Here is a 17516-nt window from a genome sequence, read left to right on the forward strand (position 1 = left end):
CTCACAACATCTCACTCATACAATCAATCCAACACATCTCAACATTTTTAAACTTTTCAAAACACAGCTTTAAAGTCTAATGTTCCACCGGCCCAGCCATCCGGGCTTCTGATGTTCAAAGTCTCTGGGAATACAGGTGTTTCCAAGACAGCATAACCAATGCCGAGCCAAATCGGCCGAAATATGACTCCTGCATTCATTTACGCTGATCTGCTTTACAGTCTGTGCTGAGGAGAACAAAAGATCCTTACTAACTTAGGTGAAAAACATCCTGACAGCAACAGTCCTTGGTGTCGCCTGTTTAGTTTCACTAATCTTTTAATTGCAATAGGAATCTTTTCTTTTGTTGACAAGAGTCACGATTATTACGGCTGTTAGATCTTAAACTGTAGCTCCTGCCGGCTACGGGGCGGAGGGAGAAGCGCTCCCGCTCGAAAAAGCACTCTGAAGTCGGAATCCGCTAAGGAGTGTGCAGGACGAAAACTATCAATGCACAGCATGATTGCTCCTCCATCACCTGCTCTCTGATGTCCAGTTACTGTTCCCAAGCAGCAACTGGCCGCCCGTGGACATCTGGCCCCCAGTTCACACATGAGGGCGATGCGGCTCCGGTCGCTCCCCCCGCGGCGCTCTTTGTTCACTTCCGGCGCTGCGCGGCTTGGTTTCTGCGGCGGCGGCTCCGTTCTCGGGGCGGCGCGGCCGCTCCCGCGCGGCGGCTCCTGCGGCGGCGGCTTTTGATCTTCCCGCCACTGCCTCCGGCGCGCCCGTGCCGAGTTCGGAGTAGCACAGCACCGTAATTCCACCATAAATCACCGAATTCACACATTTCCGTTAATCCGTAAACCATATGGAAAATCCCTTTACCGTAACTATAAGTCCAAAGTCCTGTTAAGTCCTTTTGCCAATTCATCTCTGCTTTGCGCTGCGGGTCACTCCGTCACTCCCTTTGCGGCGGTTCAGCTTCGCCCGCGGTGACTCCCTGTGGTGTCGGGTTGAAGGCAGGAAAAGGTACCGATGATGCAGCGATGACTTCTGATGGTGCTTGGCATTCCCGGCGCAAGCGGCCCTTGCCTTCGCATGGACAGCATTTCGTGCGGCCCTCTTTATTTGATGTTGCAAACGCAGCGGACGTTTGAAGAGGTGCAAAAGCGGCTAACACCTGACTCTGAGAGGACCTTGCCTGCTTTCGAAAACCTATTCCTATCTGCTTAAGTGCATCTACCACAAAAGCCTGCTGCCTGGTAAGAATAAGAGCCATCCTCTCTAATGCTTCCTCTACAGTCCAATCCGCACCTAAAGCATTAAGTATGTTTCTAGTAGCAGAATTACAATTTTGAAGGACACACTGCCTGAGTAGGACCCTGCGCAAATATTCTGGCACGCCTGCTCTCTTAATTGCAGCCGCAGCTCTACCAACAAAAGCGCCAAATGTCTCATCTTTGCCTTGCTTAATTCCCATATACACTGGTATCCCTCCTGGTTCCTTTACCATATCTATCGCGAGTCTGACTAACCGCATTGCCTTCCGGCACTTTTCTTGACCTATTAAAGCTTGTGCATCAGTTGGAAGGAAACGTCCCAGACCCATAAGTTCATCAACAGTGACGCCATGCAGGGGGTCACCCCGCTGTCTCTGAACTACCACACACTCACTAACAAGTATCCGCCAATGATCATTAAACAGCAATTGTTGATGGTAGGTAAAGATTAATTTAACTATGCCAAGACAATCATTAACGATGAGGATACTGGTGTTAAAAATATAATCGAGCATTTGCTTAGCTGGTTCACTCTTAAAGCCAAACTGACTAACAGTAGCTCGCAACTGAGATAACAGCTTCCAGTCAAGAGCGCTAATTGTGGCTTGAAAACCTCCTCCAGGCTGGGGGTTAAAGACAACCGGACAAGCCAGTTCTCGAGCCGAACTTATCAGCTCTAGATCTCCCCTGTCAACTGCATCTTTGGCCAGGGCAGCCCACGCGTCCCGTCTTTCCCTCGCAATCGCCGCCGCCAAGCCGATTTCCGACCCAGGGACCGGCTGATTGCTTGTCGGGAACGGAGTACACGTATCTGGCCCCAGCTGCTGAGACGCAGCAGGTACGGGAGAGTCAGAAGTGCTCTGTGTAGCCTGCGGCAAAGCAGACAACAAGGCACCCCGCGGAGCTTGGCTCGTTAGGGGGGGCTGCGAAGCGGGTACTAAAGCAGTCTGCGTAGCCTGGTTTGTAGGCTGGCTCGTAGCCGGGCTTGTAGCCTGGCCCGTTAAGGGGGGCTGCGAGGCGGGCAGCGAGGCGGTCTGCGCCTGGCTCATAGTGTGACTCATAGCCTGGCTTTCCGAGGGAGGCGGTGAAGCAGGTAATAAAACTGTCCGCATCGCGGGGCCAAGAGGAGTTCCCGCGTTCTTATCAAATTCCCTATCTTGATCGCATTCTTTGTTACGATCGTAAGCGGCAGTAGCCTGGTGAGCAGCCCTTTTTCAGCTTGAATCCGCAACAGTTCGGTGTTAACGACCCGCCATAATTTACCCCACTTCTTAGCAGTTTTATCATCATCTAACGTAGCCTGCCACAATAAATCACCAAATCTACGCCACTCAGACAATTCGTGAACTGTGTGAGGATTTATAAAGATCCCCCTTTCTAGGCCATAAGCTAAAAGGCCTGGTAACTCTTTCTGTAAATCTATTCCCTTAATTTGCCGTTTTTGCAAAAGGGTAATAAAAAGTTCATATGCGGCTTGCCTTTCCATACCTATGTGCGCACGTTGCAGCTCTTCAAATCAAGGTCGCGGCCGCATGTATCGGACGAGCCTATCTGTATAGTCGCTCGCAGCGCGGCGCGGGCCGGCGGGTTACCCTCCGCTTTGTCTACCGCGCTTCTCCGCCGTTCCGGCTGCAGTTTCGATCTTACGGAACCCGAACCTGGCTTCACTTCGCGTGGCGTTCGCTTCCCCGTGGTGTTCGCTATCACGTCGGGGTCACCATATATTGAAGTGAAGGGGAGAACGACCATCCTATTGATGCATCGAACTCCAACTTTATTGATCAATCAATCACCTTAAATAACAGTGCTAACGAACGCCATGAATATTCTGTAATCCAATGTCATGATAGGCTAACAGAGAAACTTCTAACCACTCCTCTTGTTTTAGAATACCTACAATTGTTTATTAAAAACAGAAACCAAAACAGAAACCAGTGTTCCCAAAACTTCTACATCTGTTCTCAGGATGGCAGGCCTTCCCAGAGACGGTGTTCTACTTGTTATGGGAAGACAGCCTGAGAACTTTATTGTTTATAAAGAGAGTCTAATTGTTTATAGAAATCAGAAGGCTGAGAACTGTTAGAAACTGCTTTACTTTTTCCCTATACTTTTCTCTCAATTGTATGTCTCATGGCCTTTTCTTTAAGTCATTCTTGAAAAACTCTCCAACAAGAGCTCACTTGGCTCTTATGTGATTAGAGCAGATTGCAACAGCATCATCGGCCCACCATGCTAGAAATAACTCTGTCTTGTGTTGCCAGTCCAGATCTACCTGTGACACTTTGATCTTGGCAGCCCAATCCTCCTGTTCATTATGTGAAAAACGAGGTTCACTCTACTGTAAAAATGTAAAAGTTTAATAAAGGACAATAGGAGACAATGACAATAAAGCAAAGATTTTACAGCCGGGTGCTTGGCATTCTGCCAAGAGAACACCTGCTATTTTGGAGACACTCTTTAAATATCCTTTCTATTGCATCAGTCTACTGCATATTCATAAACAATTATACATATTTAAACTTTTCCCCAAACTAGTTTACATGTTCCAAGAACTGTTTAGCATAGCTCCTCCTCAGGTACGCCTTTTAAGAGCATGCGTATTTCTTGGCTGTGGTTTTGGTTCATTCTTGTTATCATCTCCAGTTTGGTCTTTGGTCCATATTTTCTACAGATGGTGAGTGCTGATAATTGGCATGTCAGTAGCAGGGGTCTTCATCATAAGTTCATTGAATGTTATCCCAATTAAGCAGGCATTTTAACACAAGCATACTATATCAGCTATTTCACTATTATGTCTAAGCTTAGTTAACAACAGAAATAAAAATCTATATCTTTATAGTAAAGATACTTTAACATTATACATATAGCATCCATTTTAATATTTGTGAAAAGCCAATATTATACTATGTATTTATAACAATTATTACAATGCTCCACATTAGCCCAACTCTTAGGCACATGATGGACTTTGACAGTCAGCTTTTCTACCTGGGCAGCGATGTCTTGCTGCACTTCAGCAGCCCAGATGGGTTTCCCTCTGTGCTGCTAATTGGCCTTTTTCCATCATTCCAGCCACCCCCACAGAGTGTTTGCTACCATCCACGAGTCAGTGTAGAGGTAGAGTGTTGGCCACTTTTGCTCGGTGATACCCAAAGCCAGCTGGACAACTTTCAGTTCTGCAACCTGACTTGATCCACCTTGTCCCTCGTTAGCTTCTTCACCTTTCCACAGAGGGCTCTATATTGCTGATTTCCATTTCTGATTTGTCCCTATTAGATGGCAGAAATCATCAGTGAAGAGAGCGTATCACTTTTCACTTTCTGGTAGCTGGTTATGTGGTGGGGCCTCCTCCGAACGTCACCTGCTCCTCTTCCTCTTCAGATGATACTCCAAAATTCTCACCTTGAGCCCAGTTTGTGATGATTTCCAAGATCCTAGGACAATTAGGATTTCCTATCTGAGCTTGCTGTGTGATGAGAGCAATTCACTTACTCCAGGTAGCATCAGTGACATGATGTGTTGCAGGGACTTTCCCTTTGAACATCCAACCCAGCACTGGTAGTCAGGGTGCCAGAGGGAGCTGTGCTTCAGTGCCAATCACTTCTGAGGCAGCTTGAGCCCCTTCATATTCTGCTAAGATCTCTTTTTCAGGTGGGGTGTAGCTGGCCTCAGATCCTTTGTGTCTGCTACTCCACAACCCCAGAGGTCTTCCTTGAGTCTCTCCAGGTCCCTTCTGCTAGAGGCTCTAGGAAGGACCATTCTTCCTGGCTGCAGTGTAGAGCACATTCTTCACATCCTGTCCTGTCCTGACTGGCCCAAGGGCTACTAGGTGAGCAATCTCTCATTTAATCTGTTCAAAACCTTATTGCTGTTGTTGAGGGCCCCACTTGAAATCCTTTTTCTTTGGCATCAAAAGGTAGAGTGGTCTTAGAATCTGACTGTACTCTGGGATACGCATCCTCCAAAAGCCCACGGTGCCTAGGAAAGTGTAGGAAAGACATTCTGTGCTGTCCTTGTGAGCTAGCAAGGCCTCCTGAAGATAAGGAGAAGCCCCATATCTCTCCTGAAGGAAGACCAAGGTTGTTACCATGGAGACCAGAGGAGGGAGAGAAAGTTAAGAGATATGGACTCTGGCTGGCTCGCAGAGTGACGTGGCTTCCTGGTCGCCTACTGGGAACTTTGTTTCTCTTTTATGGCCAATGAGCACTGCATGTGTGTTAGATGGGTGTAAATATCTGGAAGAAGTATAAAAGCAACATTGCTCTACTAAATCTCTCTCTTGCACCCTTTTGATGGAGTTGTGTACTTTTGTACCGTGTCATGCTCTATAACGACAGGAAAGCCTGTGCTTCTTGCTGGTTGGTGAGGACATATCAGCTATCTTGTCAATCACTTCTGTTAGGATCTGTCAACATTCAGCTTGTCACTTTACTCATAGGAACTGAATTTCCTGGGCCAGTCCCTTGACCTTACTTTGTTTAATGGGAAAAAGCCTCTTTCAGGAGAATCTGGATTATCTTCTCCCCTTTCTCAAAAATCTCCTCTGCCATGTTCCCCCATATGATGATGTCATCAATGTTATGTAGATGTTCTGGACCCTCATCCTCTTCCAGTGCAGTCTGCATCAGTCCATGGCAAATGGTAGGGCTGTGCTTCTACCCCCCAGGGGCAGTCAGTTCCAAATGTACTGCATGCTCCTCCAGGTAAAAGCAAACTGTGACCTGAACTCTGCTGCTAAAGGGATAGAAAAAAACGTGTTAGCAGTATCAGTAGTGACACCACTTTGCTGCCTTGCACTCGATACCAAAGTTCCATCATGTCCAGCATGGCAGCATTCAGTGATGGTGTGATTTCATTCAGGCCATGATAATCCACTGTTAGCCTCCACTCTCCATTAGACTTACACACAGGCCATATGGGGTTATTGAAGGATGAACAAGTCTTGCTGACCACTCCCTGGTTCTCCAGATCATCTTACGGATGGGAATCAGGGAGTCTCAGTTTGTGCAGTATTGCCAATGATGCACTGTTGCAGTAGCAATTGGTACCTGTTGTTTTTCAACCCTCAGGAGTCCTACCGCAGAAGGGTCCTCTGAGGAACCAGGCAAAGTGTTCAACTGTAATGCCTTCTGTCTCCAGAGCAGCTATCCCAAAAGCCTACCAATGTCCTTTTGGGTCTTTGAAATACCCTCTCCCGAGGTAATCTATGCCAAGGATGCACGAGGCCTCTGGGCCAGTCGCAATGGGGTGTTTTTGCCATTCCTTCCCTGTCAGGCTCACTTCAGCTTCCAGTAGAGTCAACTGATGACACCCCCCTGTCACCCCAGAAATGGAAACATGTTCTGCCCCCCATGTGTCCCAATGGCATCAGAGTACATTCCACACCAGTGTCAACCAAAGCTTTATATCCTTGTGGGCCTCATGTGCCAGGTCATTGGATCCACACAGTCCAATAGACCTGATTTTCCCTGGCCTCTGCCTGGCTAGAGGCAGGGCTCCTCTAGTTCTATTCATTGTAGTTATTGCTTCCTCCCTGTGCATGCATCCTGGAGGTCCCTTCAAAGGGAACAGACATGTCATCCTCCCTTTTGTTATACCTAGGAGCTCACCCATGGGAAATTGGAGCTACATTCATCCTTGATGAATTTCCTTTGTTAGTAGTTTCTTCTTTTAGTTTACATACTTGTGCTGCTAGCAAATGGCTGTGTGGTGTTTAGTTGCCATCTAAGGTTGAACCATGACACCTGTACACATGCTGCTGCCCTTGAAGGCACTTAGAAAAGACTGTCTCATAAAGGGAATCATAAATATTTACACTGCATTTCTAGATTTCAGAATATCACTTCTACAAAAGCAACAAGACTGTGCTAAAATCATTTTACTTGAAAATCTCCGAGGAACAGCAAACAGCACTAAATACAAACCCATAGAGACAGTAAACTACAAGATTATTTGACATTACAAATATAATGCTGAAATATGATAATACAGAAATCAAAGTCAGAAGAGATTGCTATTGAAGCTGTAATTTCTTAAACAGAAAAACAGCAGGGTACAAATGTGTTAGAATCCTGTAAACAGGACTTGAGCTTGATTCTGCTTTCATTGACACTGGCACAAATCCAGCATAATTCCACTGATATAAGTGGTGTAACCAGAAATAATTTTTGCCTTTATTAGGAATGATATGAAACTTTATTTCAGCAGATAAAAAGATGCTGACTGGAAAGCTTTTAAAGTGAGAGTATTAGTTTGTTTTAGTGGCCTCAGGAGAAATTCACTTAATACTTTTAGGTAATACAAAGCTTTAAAAACATGAATGCTTAGCTGCCTTCTGAAAACTCTTTAGAGACATGCAAGTGTTAATGTGCTATGTTGTTAGCATTTTTAATAATGTAAAAAGGATATCTACATGTTATATTGCCTGGTAATGTGTCACACAATGTCTTGATCATGGAGGTACCTACATATTAGGTGAACCTAATGTATTCAAGTAAATCCACCAAAGTTACCAGAATTAATTAATGACAAATATAAGCTTGGGTGTGAAAGCTCATGGGCTTGGGTAACAAGAAAAAAAAAAAACCTATAATTTCAGGAAAGTGCAGATTAAATACATTTTTAGTAGCAATGTAGCAGCCCATGGAGGACCCCATGCTGGAGCAGGTGGATGTGCCCTGAAGGAAGTCAAACCCATAGAGAGTCCATGTTGGAGCAAGCTCTTGGCAGGAACTGCAGTTTGTGGAGAGGAGCCCACATGGGAACATGTTTTCTGGCAGGAACTATGGCCTTGTGGAGGACCCACTCTGGAGCAGTCTGTTCCTGACAGACTGCAGCCTGTGGGAAGGACCCACATTGGAGAAGTTTGCAAAGGACTGTCTCCCATTGGAGGGACCCCACAGTGGAGCAGGGAAAGAGTGTGAGGAGGAAGGAGCAGCAGAGACAATGCATGATGAACTGATCACAACCTCCATTCCCCATCTCCCGCCACCATTTGGAGGGGGAAGGAGGTAGAGGAGTTGGGAATGAAGCTGAGCCTGGGATGAAGGGACGGATGGGGGGGGGAAGATTTGTTCTTATTTCTTATTGTATTATTATCTGCTTAATGGGCAATAAGTTAAATTAATTTCCCCACATCAAGTCTGTTTTGCCTGTGAAAGTAATGGCTGAGTGATCTCCCTGACATGATCTCAAACAACAAGCTTTTTGTTGTGTTTTCTTTCTGTCTTGTTGGTAGATAAGGAGTGAATAAAACATCTTGGTGGACATCTGGTAGTCAAGGTCAAACCACTACACTATACAAAATTCCATCTCATTGAGCAGTGCTGTCATTCTATGTGAAGACAGTCAGGCCCAGAAGTGGTCAATTAATGCTAGATCTTTTGAATCATTCTGGGGTTTTTGCATCTAGGCTTTTATGAGATATTTTTAAAACACTGTACAAGCACCGAAACTTCCACTGTGCTGAAAAGTCTGGATCCAAGTACCAGAGCATAAAGGAAAACTACCCCATACTGCATTCTGTCAATACTCCCCAATTTTACCTAGAAGCTAACCCACCGGTAAGGCCTTAGTTGCGGCTTGAAGCATAGCATCGTCTGAATAAGCACGTGAGTACTCAGCGAGACCTTCATCACTGCGTATTTGGCGGCTGGACAGGAAAACGGATTTCTTCTCAATCCCCCCTTCCTCTGCCCCTAATGGCTGGAGCTTGTGGCATCGCCCTTCGCCCGGAGCTGCTCCCCTCTCCCCCGCACTGTAGCATCCTCGCTAGGGTGCCTCACTAAAGCGCCTCACTAAAGCTGTTCTCCCTGTAGGCAGCAGCATAGCACTGAGCAAATTCCTGCTTTTGTTTGTTTGCTTGGTTTTGGTTTTGTTGCACAGGAATGACCTGCGAACAGCCCTGCTTTCTCTATAGACCTACGTGAGTATTTATTGCTTCACGCTTTGGTAGTGCAAAAGACTCGCACAGTTGTTCTCAATTTCGATGCCGTAGCTCGGGAGAAGAACAAACTTTGGCACGATCTGTGGAGATCTGCCTTTTCCTGTTTGGTCGTTGTGGTGTCATTTGGTGTGGGGATTGGTTTTTTGTTTGTTTGTTTGTTTTCTCCGAAGCAGGAATGGTGAGGGGCTCCCTATTCTTTTCTCCCCTCCCTGTATCCCTTACACTCCTCAAGAGGGAGTAGGGAACCCCCATCTTCTTTGTTAGCTACCTTACGCTCCGCGCTCTGCTGCCTACTCCCTGCATGAGAATGAGATACTAAACGCGCAAATGCCGCTTACCAATTTGCCGTTTTTTCTGTCACTAGCTAACAAGTTTCCTCCCCCTTTTCTTCTTTGCCCCGCCCATGCAGTCGCGTGCCCTCGCTGGCTTTTGGGGGAGGGGTGGGGTGAGAGCGTAGAGTTGTATTTCCGCAAGAGTTGCTCCCCTTGCGGCTGCAGGGGGGTAAAGCAGCAGTGCTGGGGTCTTGAGGGATTACTCTAGGCACTCAGACGGTTATTATTCAGAGCCTGTCTGCTAGAGAAATCTCCTAAGTACTAGCTTCACTCCCCGCTAGGCGGAGGCGCGGGGAGGCGGAAGTCGTCGCCATCTCCCCGGAGTACTGCGTTCGGCGGGGGAGGTGGAGGTAGGAGGGAGTGAGGCTCAACATGATGGCGGCTGAGGCCGGGGTTGAGGAGGGCGGCTCGGTTACGGCTGCCGGGATGGTGGGAGCTGCTGGCGGAGCTGAGTCGGAGCACTACCCCACGTTATGCCGGGGCAAGGAGCTGGGGTCGCAGGGCCCCTTCCTGGCTGGCTCTGGCGGGGACAGCCTGGGCGCTGGCGGTCCGGCGTTGTGCTCGGCGCTGGGGCTTCTGGCGTTAAGCTCCGGGCCTGCTTCTCTGGCGTCCAGAGACGCACTATCAGCAACTGGACAAAGGCCGGAGGTGTCCGGAGAGGTGCTGCTCCCACCCAAACCCAGCACTGTCGCCTTTCCCCCACTGCCGCCGCCGCCACAGCCACCTTCCTTGGCGGGAGGGCTGGGGATTGTGGATGAAGGCGACTCGTTGGATGGGCCCGAGTATGAAGAGGAGGAGGTGGCCATCCCGCTCAACGCTCCCCCCACAAACCAGTGAGTAGCAGCGTTTCTGAACCCCGTCGAGTGTCCGCCACCCCTGGACGTTTCCCCCACGGGGAAGAGGGGCGCCGCAGTGGGCAGCGCGGCATCAGGCCCACACACTTTCTCAAACTCCTGTGGAAGTGTCGTAGAAATTTTTCATTAGGTTATGTTTGGAAAGAAAAAAAAATTGAAAAAATTAAGTCTTCGTTAATATTTTTATTATACTTTTCCTTCCATCAGCTTGATCGTGATTCCTACAATGCTAGTTATATAAAGAATCTTGTGTTAGAGGCGGAGTAGTTTTTCAGTTATATTTTGCGAAATAAAAAAAAAATCATATAATGTTATAGTTAATGTAACTGGCAAGTGCACTAAACAATCTTTGGATTTGACAATGAACTAATTCCAGGAAGTCTGCAGATTTACATAGAGAGGTAGCAAGGCTTGTGTCCTGTTTTTACTGGGATAGTTAATTTTCTTCCCTGTAGCTGGTATAATGCTGTGTTTTGGATTTAGGACAATAAGGTTGATAACACATAGATGTTTTTAGTTGTTTCTAAGCAGTGTTTACACTAAGTCAAGGACTCTTCAGCTTTTCATATCACCCCACCAGCGAGTAGGCTGGGAGGGAACATAGCCAGGGCAGGTGACCCAAACTGGCCAAAGGGGTATTCCATACCATATGGCATTATGCTCAGAATATAAACTAGAGGGAAAGTTGTCTGGGGGTTGCTGCTCAGGAACTGGTCGGCAGGTGGTGAGCAACTGCATTGTGCATCACTTGTTTTGTATATTCTAGCTTATTAGTGGGGGGAGGAGTGAATGAGTAGCTGAGTGGTGTTTAGCTACCTGCCAGGTTAAACCACGACAGCTTGTATTGGAACAGCCCTCAAGTAAGTACCTTATTCTCCCCAAAATGAAACAGTTTCAAAGGCTTAAATAGCTTATGTTGGCATATAGAAATATGTTATTTCTCAAGTTGTAGTAAATATAGAGAAAAACATGGTTTCAAGGTAGAGGATGGCAGATATATTCAAGGTATAGGTCAAAATTCATCTGAAAACCCATCTGAATTTGAGTTCATTTTTACCATCTTTCATAACTGGTGTTGGAGAGTTCATTTCTGTAATATTAAATGTTTGTTTGTTAAAAGTAATCTCTAACCATGGCAGGCTTTCTACTAATCCTTTCCTCTTTTGATTTCTTGACTTTTTGTGAAAGATAATAAAGAATAAGACCTTGTTTTGTGAAGACAGTGTTTGAATAGTCCTAAAGTTTTATACTTCCATAAAGAGCTAGCAATATAATCAGGCAGTTTAAGATAAAGACTGAGGAGGGAAATAGAGGCACATAAAGGGAAAGTCACTTCTTCAATATTGTGTATTATGTCAGAGAGAGACAGTATCCTGTTCTTTCTGAAAGATCAGACTGCTTTTTCTGTTAGAACTGGTCATTATGTATCTCAGAAAGTAAGGTTGTGCTTTTTTTCAAATATTTTTTAGAAAGAGAGGTAATTATTGGTGAATGATCATGTATTTGATACTAAGTAATCATTATTACTTTCACAATTATAAGTGAATTTTGCTGTCAGAGTATTGTAACTCGCATTATAGTGGGAAGGTTAACTTTCATAGAAGAGGATACAAAATTTCTGACAAAAAGCATGACTGCAAAGGCCCCGATTTTCTCTGTTGGTCCATGAGGCTACTTAGCTTGTTAAGACAAAAGCAATATTGAAGCCTTTGCAGGACCAGCATAACTGTGTAGTTGAGTATTTGTTCTTGCAGGTCCTTCAATATAAACACATTTAGGCAGCAAAATAGATGTTGAAAAATTGATTCAGAAACTTATATCTCCATCTGCTTACCTGTTTTTTTAACTTATAATTTTTGTGACTTTTTTTAAAGTTGTTGGCTAATTAAAAATAATCAGAATTTCTTTTCTCTTTCATACATCTATTTTGATACAAAGTAATTTTTTACCATTGTCAGTTAAGTAATTTAAATTAGCTGCATGTTGATAGTAAGTTTTATTTTTTCAGTCCTGATGTTTTATTTTGGAAGCGTACTTTGTAGTCATACTATCTGTTTTTATAGAATTGAACAAAGATCTGTCACTTTAATATTATAAGCAAACACCTAATACACTTCCTCTTTTCCAAGTACCTCAGGAAAATGGGAATAAATTTTAATATGATTAATTTTGTAGCAGTGGGAGAAGCTTGTCAATATGTAACAAATTCTGCTAATTAAAATACTCAAAGTCCAAAGTATGATTGATTGATGTTTCCCTTTGGTCTTTGTAACAGCCTAAGGAGGCACTGCCAAGATATAGGTTCAGGATACAGTAATTGATGCTAGACCAAACAGCTTTAGGGATAAACAAGCTACTGCTAAATAGAGATCAGTAGTACAATTATCTGTGTTTTTACAACACATTCAGTAATTCACTAGTACAATTATCCAGGTCAAAACAACAGCAAATCCAATCATTTACCATTACTGGGCTAAACGTAATACCCATGAGTGCAAAGGTTTACATAACCATGGTTATGGAGCAGGGTGGCAAGAAGCAGGGCGTGGCTTCTTTGGATGAATGACACAGACCAGCTGATGCACTCAGGGAATTCAGAATTCCATGATTGGGCTGACCTCTTTAATTGTTGAATTGTGGAAGCACTATATGGACGTGTTAACCAATCAGCACACATCCTACCTCTGTTTCAGTTCTGTCCTTAGTGTGCAGAGGGCATGCAAATACTGTGCAAGGCAATGCACCACAATCCTGAATGAGACTGACTTAATGATTGTGTGTTCAGTGTATACTTTTTCATTTGAGTATAGAAGTAGTATGTTTCTGCTGTAGCTTAATGGTAGGTGGGAGGCACAGGATGCTAGGTAATAGAGTGGACAATGCCCTTTGTGTGTTGGGTGTTTTTCTCTGCACTATCTACCCCATCTGCAAAGCTTACTGCTCGAGGTTGATGGCAGTCTGAAACGGTGTTACAGAAATGCCTACAAAGTTAAAGAATGAATGATACTTAATTTACTAGTAAACTGGTGATATGTGAAATAGTTTAGTTGTTTATGTATTTGAATAAAAATCTTAAAGTTGACAAGTTATATCTTAGTGTTGCATTAAGATGGCAAAAGCAGTTCCAGTATATTCCGACACAATTCATATTTTCATATGGTGTTTCTTTAAGTGATGAATATCATGTTGAAATGAAAATCCTTTAAAATCCTTTGAAATCCTTTGATAACAGAAATCCTTTCCATGGTAGATGTATTGTTACAGTCACTCTTGGTATCTGTTGAGACAACATTAGTGAGAAAAAAAGAGCTGGGTAGAGAAGTATTTAACAAATGTGGTTTGAGTGAAAGGAAAAAAATGTTTTGTCTCAATGTAGTGTGAAGTTATAATTTCTTCAGGTGAATTTGTCAGAGGTAGCAAGTCCAGAGTTCTGCAGCATTTGTTTATTTCAGTAGCTAATAAAAGGTTTTTCTGAAAGTGCATAGCTTTACAATAATTATTGAAGGCTCTACTCCATACCAAAGAATAAATTTGTACTGCATTGAAAACTGAGGGGAAATACTATTGCCATGTTTGGACTCTACATCATCTCTAAGCAGCCTGTGTCCAGTGCTCAGTCACCTTCACAGTAAAAAAAAAAAGTGTTTCCTCATGTTAAGACAGAACCTCCTGTGCTTCAGATATAGCCCATTGCATGTTGTCCTGTCACTGGGCATGGTTGACAATAGCCACTGTAATCTTTGCACTCTCCCTTCAGCTATTTGTATATGTTGATGAGATCTCCTGTGCTCTCTTGGCTAGACAGCCTTTCCTCATAGGAGAGATGCTTCAGTCCCTTCATGGCCCTTTCCTGGACTCACATCAGTATGTCTGTGTCTTTCCCGTACTGGGGAGCCCAAAACTATAGACATAGGACTCCAAATGTGGCCTCACCAGTGCTGAATCACCTCCCCCAACCTGCTGGCAACATTCCTCCTAATGCAGCCCAGGATACCATTTGCCTTCTTTGTAGCAAGGGCACATTGCTGGCTCATATTCAACTTGGTGTCCACCAGGACTCCCCAGGTCCTTTTCTGCCAAACTACTTTCCAACTGGTAAGCCCCCAGTATGTGTATTAGTGCCTGGGCTTATTCCTCAGATGCAGGATTTTGCACTTCCTGTCATTGAACTGCATGAGATTCCTGTCAGACCATTTCTCCAGCCTGTCAAGGTTCCTCTGGATGGCAGCATGACCCCTTGGTGTATCAGCTGCTCCTCCTGGTTCTGCAAACTTGCTATGGATATGCTGTTCCTCATTGTCCAGATCATTAATGAAGGTGTTAAACAGGACTAGACCCAGTATTGACCCCTGGGGTACATACTGGCCTCCAACTACATGTGCTGCTGACCACCACTCTCTTGGCCTTGATGTTCAGCCAGTTTTTGGTCCACCTCACTGTTTGCTTATCCTGCCCATATAACAAAAGCTTCTCTACGAGGATCATATGAGTGTGTCTCGGTCTGAAAGACAAATGTCCGCCAAGGAAGGCGGAAACCTCCCTTGGAATGGAGAATAGGACCCTCTTCCGTCCGAATTATTATAACTTTGAAATTAAGGGGCTTTCAGGCAAGATATGGGAAAAGGAATAACAGTTCTTTACTAGTATGTATAACAAGGCAAACTAACAACAATAATGGCAACAACAACAAACAAAACCACAAACCCAGTAACAGCCTTCTCTCGGCTGGCAGGCACTCTCTCCTTCGGTGTAGTTATGGTCGCAGCTGGCAGGGGCGATGGTGGCTCCCCAGTCGGGCAGGGCAGGTGCGATGATTTCCCTGCGGCTGCAGGGGGCGCTGTGGCATGAGTTCGGCCGTCTCTTTCATGTGGACAATGGCGGATGCAGACGGAGGAAAGGGATAGAGGAGGGGCTTCCTTTACAAACCTCCACGGGCAGCCGATCCCGGTGCCCCCTCTGGATAGCAAAAGGAGCTGTAGTAGGGATGTCGGAAGCACCAAGCTGGAATGGCAGGGACAAGCAATAAAAAAAATCCCGGAGTGGTAGACGAGATGTATCAGAAACTCAGCAGCTGTAGCTGGAACCACGGGACGTCCCAGCAGGCAGGGGTTGCGGGGTTACAGTGTAGCAAAAAACCCGGAGCAGTGGCCAAGAAAGGGCGGGGGCCGGGCAGTGGCAGCCCGGCTCCCGAATCCGGCAGGGAGAGGCTGCCTTGGAGGGGAAGGGGCTCGGAGATCCCGGGGTTTCCCCTGAGGCGCTCGAGCAGATGATGAAGGGTCCTTTGGTGCGGTAGGGTGTTAATAAGGTCCCAGTGCAACGGCCGCTCTTACGAGCAGAGCTCCACTCACGGTAGAAGGCAGCTGGAGACGGAACCTCGCAGTGGTGGCGAATTCTTCTCACAGCGATAGCAGTCTTTTTCCCCTCTGGAAGCCGAGAAAGGAAGAGAGAGCTAGGAGCTGCACCCAACCCCTTCCCCCAGCCCAAATCTCATAGTATCTCTGCCCTTCTCAGAGAAACCCCTCAGCTACCACAGTAAAGCCAGCTGCACTCCTCCCCCTTCTCTGTGGTTACTTATTTTGTTTCTCTTAAATACCGATCGTTATTGTTTTTTTAGCAAAAAAATGGGAGAAAATTCCATAAGAGAAAGAAAACAGGAAAAATCCTACCCTCCAACAGAAAGATAATGTCAAAAGCTTTCCTGAAGTCTAGCTAGACAATATCCACTGCTCTCCCCTCATCTGCTAAGCCAGGCATTTAATCATAGAAGGTTATCAGATTGGTCAAGCAAGACTTCCCCTTTGTGAAGCCATGCTGACTACTCCTTGTAACTTCTTGTCCTTCACCTGTGTGGAAGTGGTTTTCAGCATCAGTTGCTCCATCACCTTCCCCAGGGATCATGATGAGGCTGACTGGCCTGTAGTTCCTTGGGTCCCATTTCTTTAAGATTCAGGTGACATTTGCTTTCTTCCACTATTTGGGCACCTCTTCCAATTGCCATGACCGTTCAGATATTATGTAGAGTGGCCCTACAATGATATCAGCCAGCTCCCTCGGTGCTCATGGGTGTATCTCATCAGGGCCTGTGATCTTATGTACGTCCAGTTTGCTGAAGTATTTCCTGACTTGATCTTCTTCCAGCAGGAGTACATCTTTCTTGCTGCAGCCTTTTTTCTGGTCTCTGGGACTCAGGATTTCTGAAGGCCAGTGTTATGATCTGGTTATTAAAATTATTAGAAATGCCTCTGCCTGAATTAAGGTACAAACAAGACCATATGCCAAAGTCAATAGTATGGGTTTTATTTAATAGTAAATATGAGAGAAAGAGAGACAAAAGAAGAGAAATAAATAGAAAAGAAGTAGGGGGACAGAAAGAGAGTGACAGAGAGAGAATAAAGAAAATATCACCATCTGTGGATCCCAACAATGTTCCATTGATCCTCTCCAGCTAGTCTTCTTGGTGGTGAAGGTCCCCCAAAAAGCATAGAACCTGATGGGTTAATATAAGTAGTTCATGATAGGTAGGAAAACCCAGGCACCTGCCTGGTGGGGGGGGCTGTTGCCATTGTTTGACAGGCTCCGGATTTGTTGTATTGTGTGCAGTCCTGTGCTGCAAGGCCTCAGGAATTACTCTGGGGGGACAGTTGAGGGGGGGGTCTTTGATGGATTAAGATACCCCCTCAGTTGTTTCTCATAAGAATGTCCCATGGATGTAGCCTTCCTAGGGTTGGGGGTTCCATAGCCAGTTTGTGTAAGGGAGGATGGATGAGTTCACTGCCCCTGAGCAGAGGTTACGACTCACTGAAATTTCCTCCCACCTTGGTTGTGGGGGGAAATCTGTGCAAACCTGCTCCCAGCAAATGGATCTGTGGGCTACGGCCTCCCCCACCCCAAAACAAGCCAGAGATGATTCTTAGCAGGGCTGCTGAGTTTGGCTCTCATTCTTTTCCTTGTTTACTTGTTTACTTCTCCCCAGACCTGAGATGACTGAAGAATGGGTTTCCCTTTGTCTAATCTCAGCAGTTTGACTTTCAGTCCAAAGTTATAGTCAGGCATCTTTAGGGAGGGGTAGGCTTCAGTGGCTTCTTTATACAGTTTTGCTATAACGGGCAAAATTATTTTATAACAG

At 45.4% G+C, this 17516-nt stretch overlaps 1 protein-coding gene across 1 annotated transcript in view; it reads left to right on the forward strand.

Moving 5' to 3' along the window:
* Positions 1-9908: 9908 nt before the first annotated feature.
* LOC128947409 (ras GTPase-activating protein 1-like) overlaps positions 9909-17516 on the forward strand; it is a 112457-nt gene continuing 104849 nt past the window's right edge. The window contains exon 1 of the mRNA XM_054291669.1: positions 9909-10369. Coding sequence (XP_054147644.1) covers positions 9909-10369 — 461 coding nt within the window. The remainder of the gene's footprint in view (positions 10370-17516) is intronic.

This window comes from Melozone crissalis, unplaced genomic scaffold (assembly GCF_028551555.1).
Source record: "Melozone crissalis strain CALT ecotype California unplaced genomic scaffold, PUWL_Pcris_2 ptg000105l_1, whole genome shotgun sequence".
NCBI classification, from domain to species: Eukaryota; Metazoa; Chordata; class Aves; order Passeriformes; family Passerellidae; genus Melozone; species Melozone crissalis.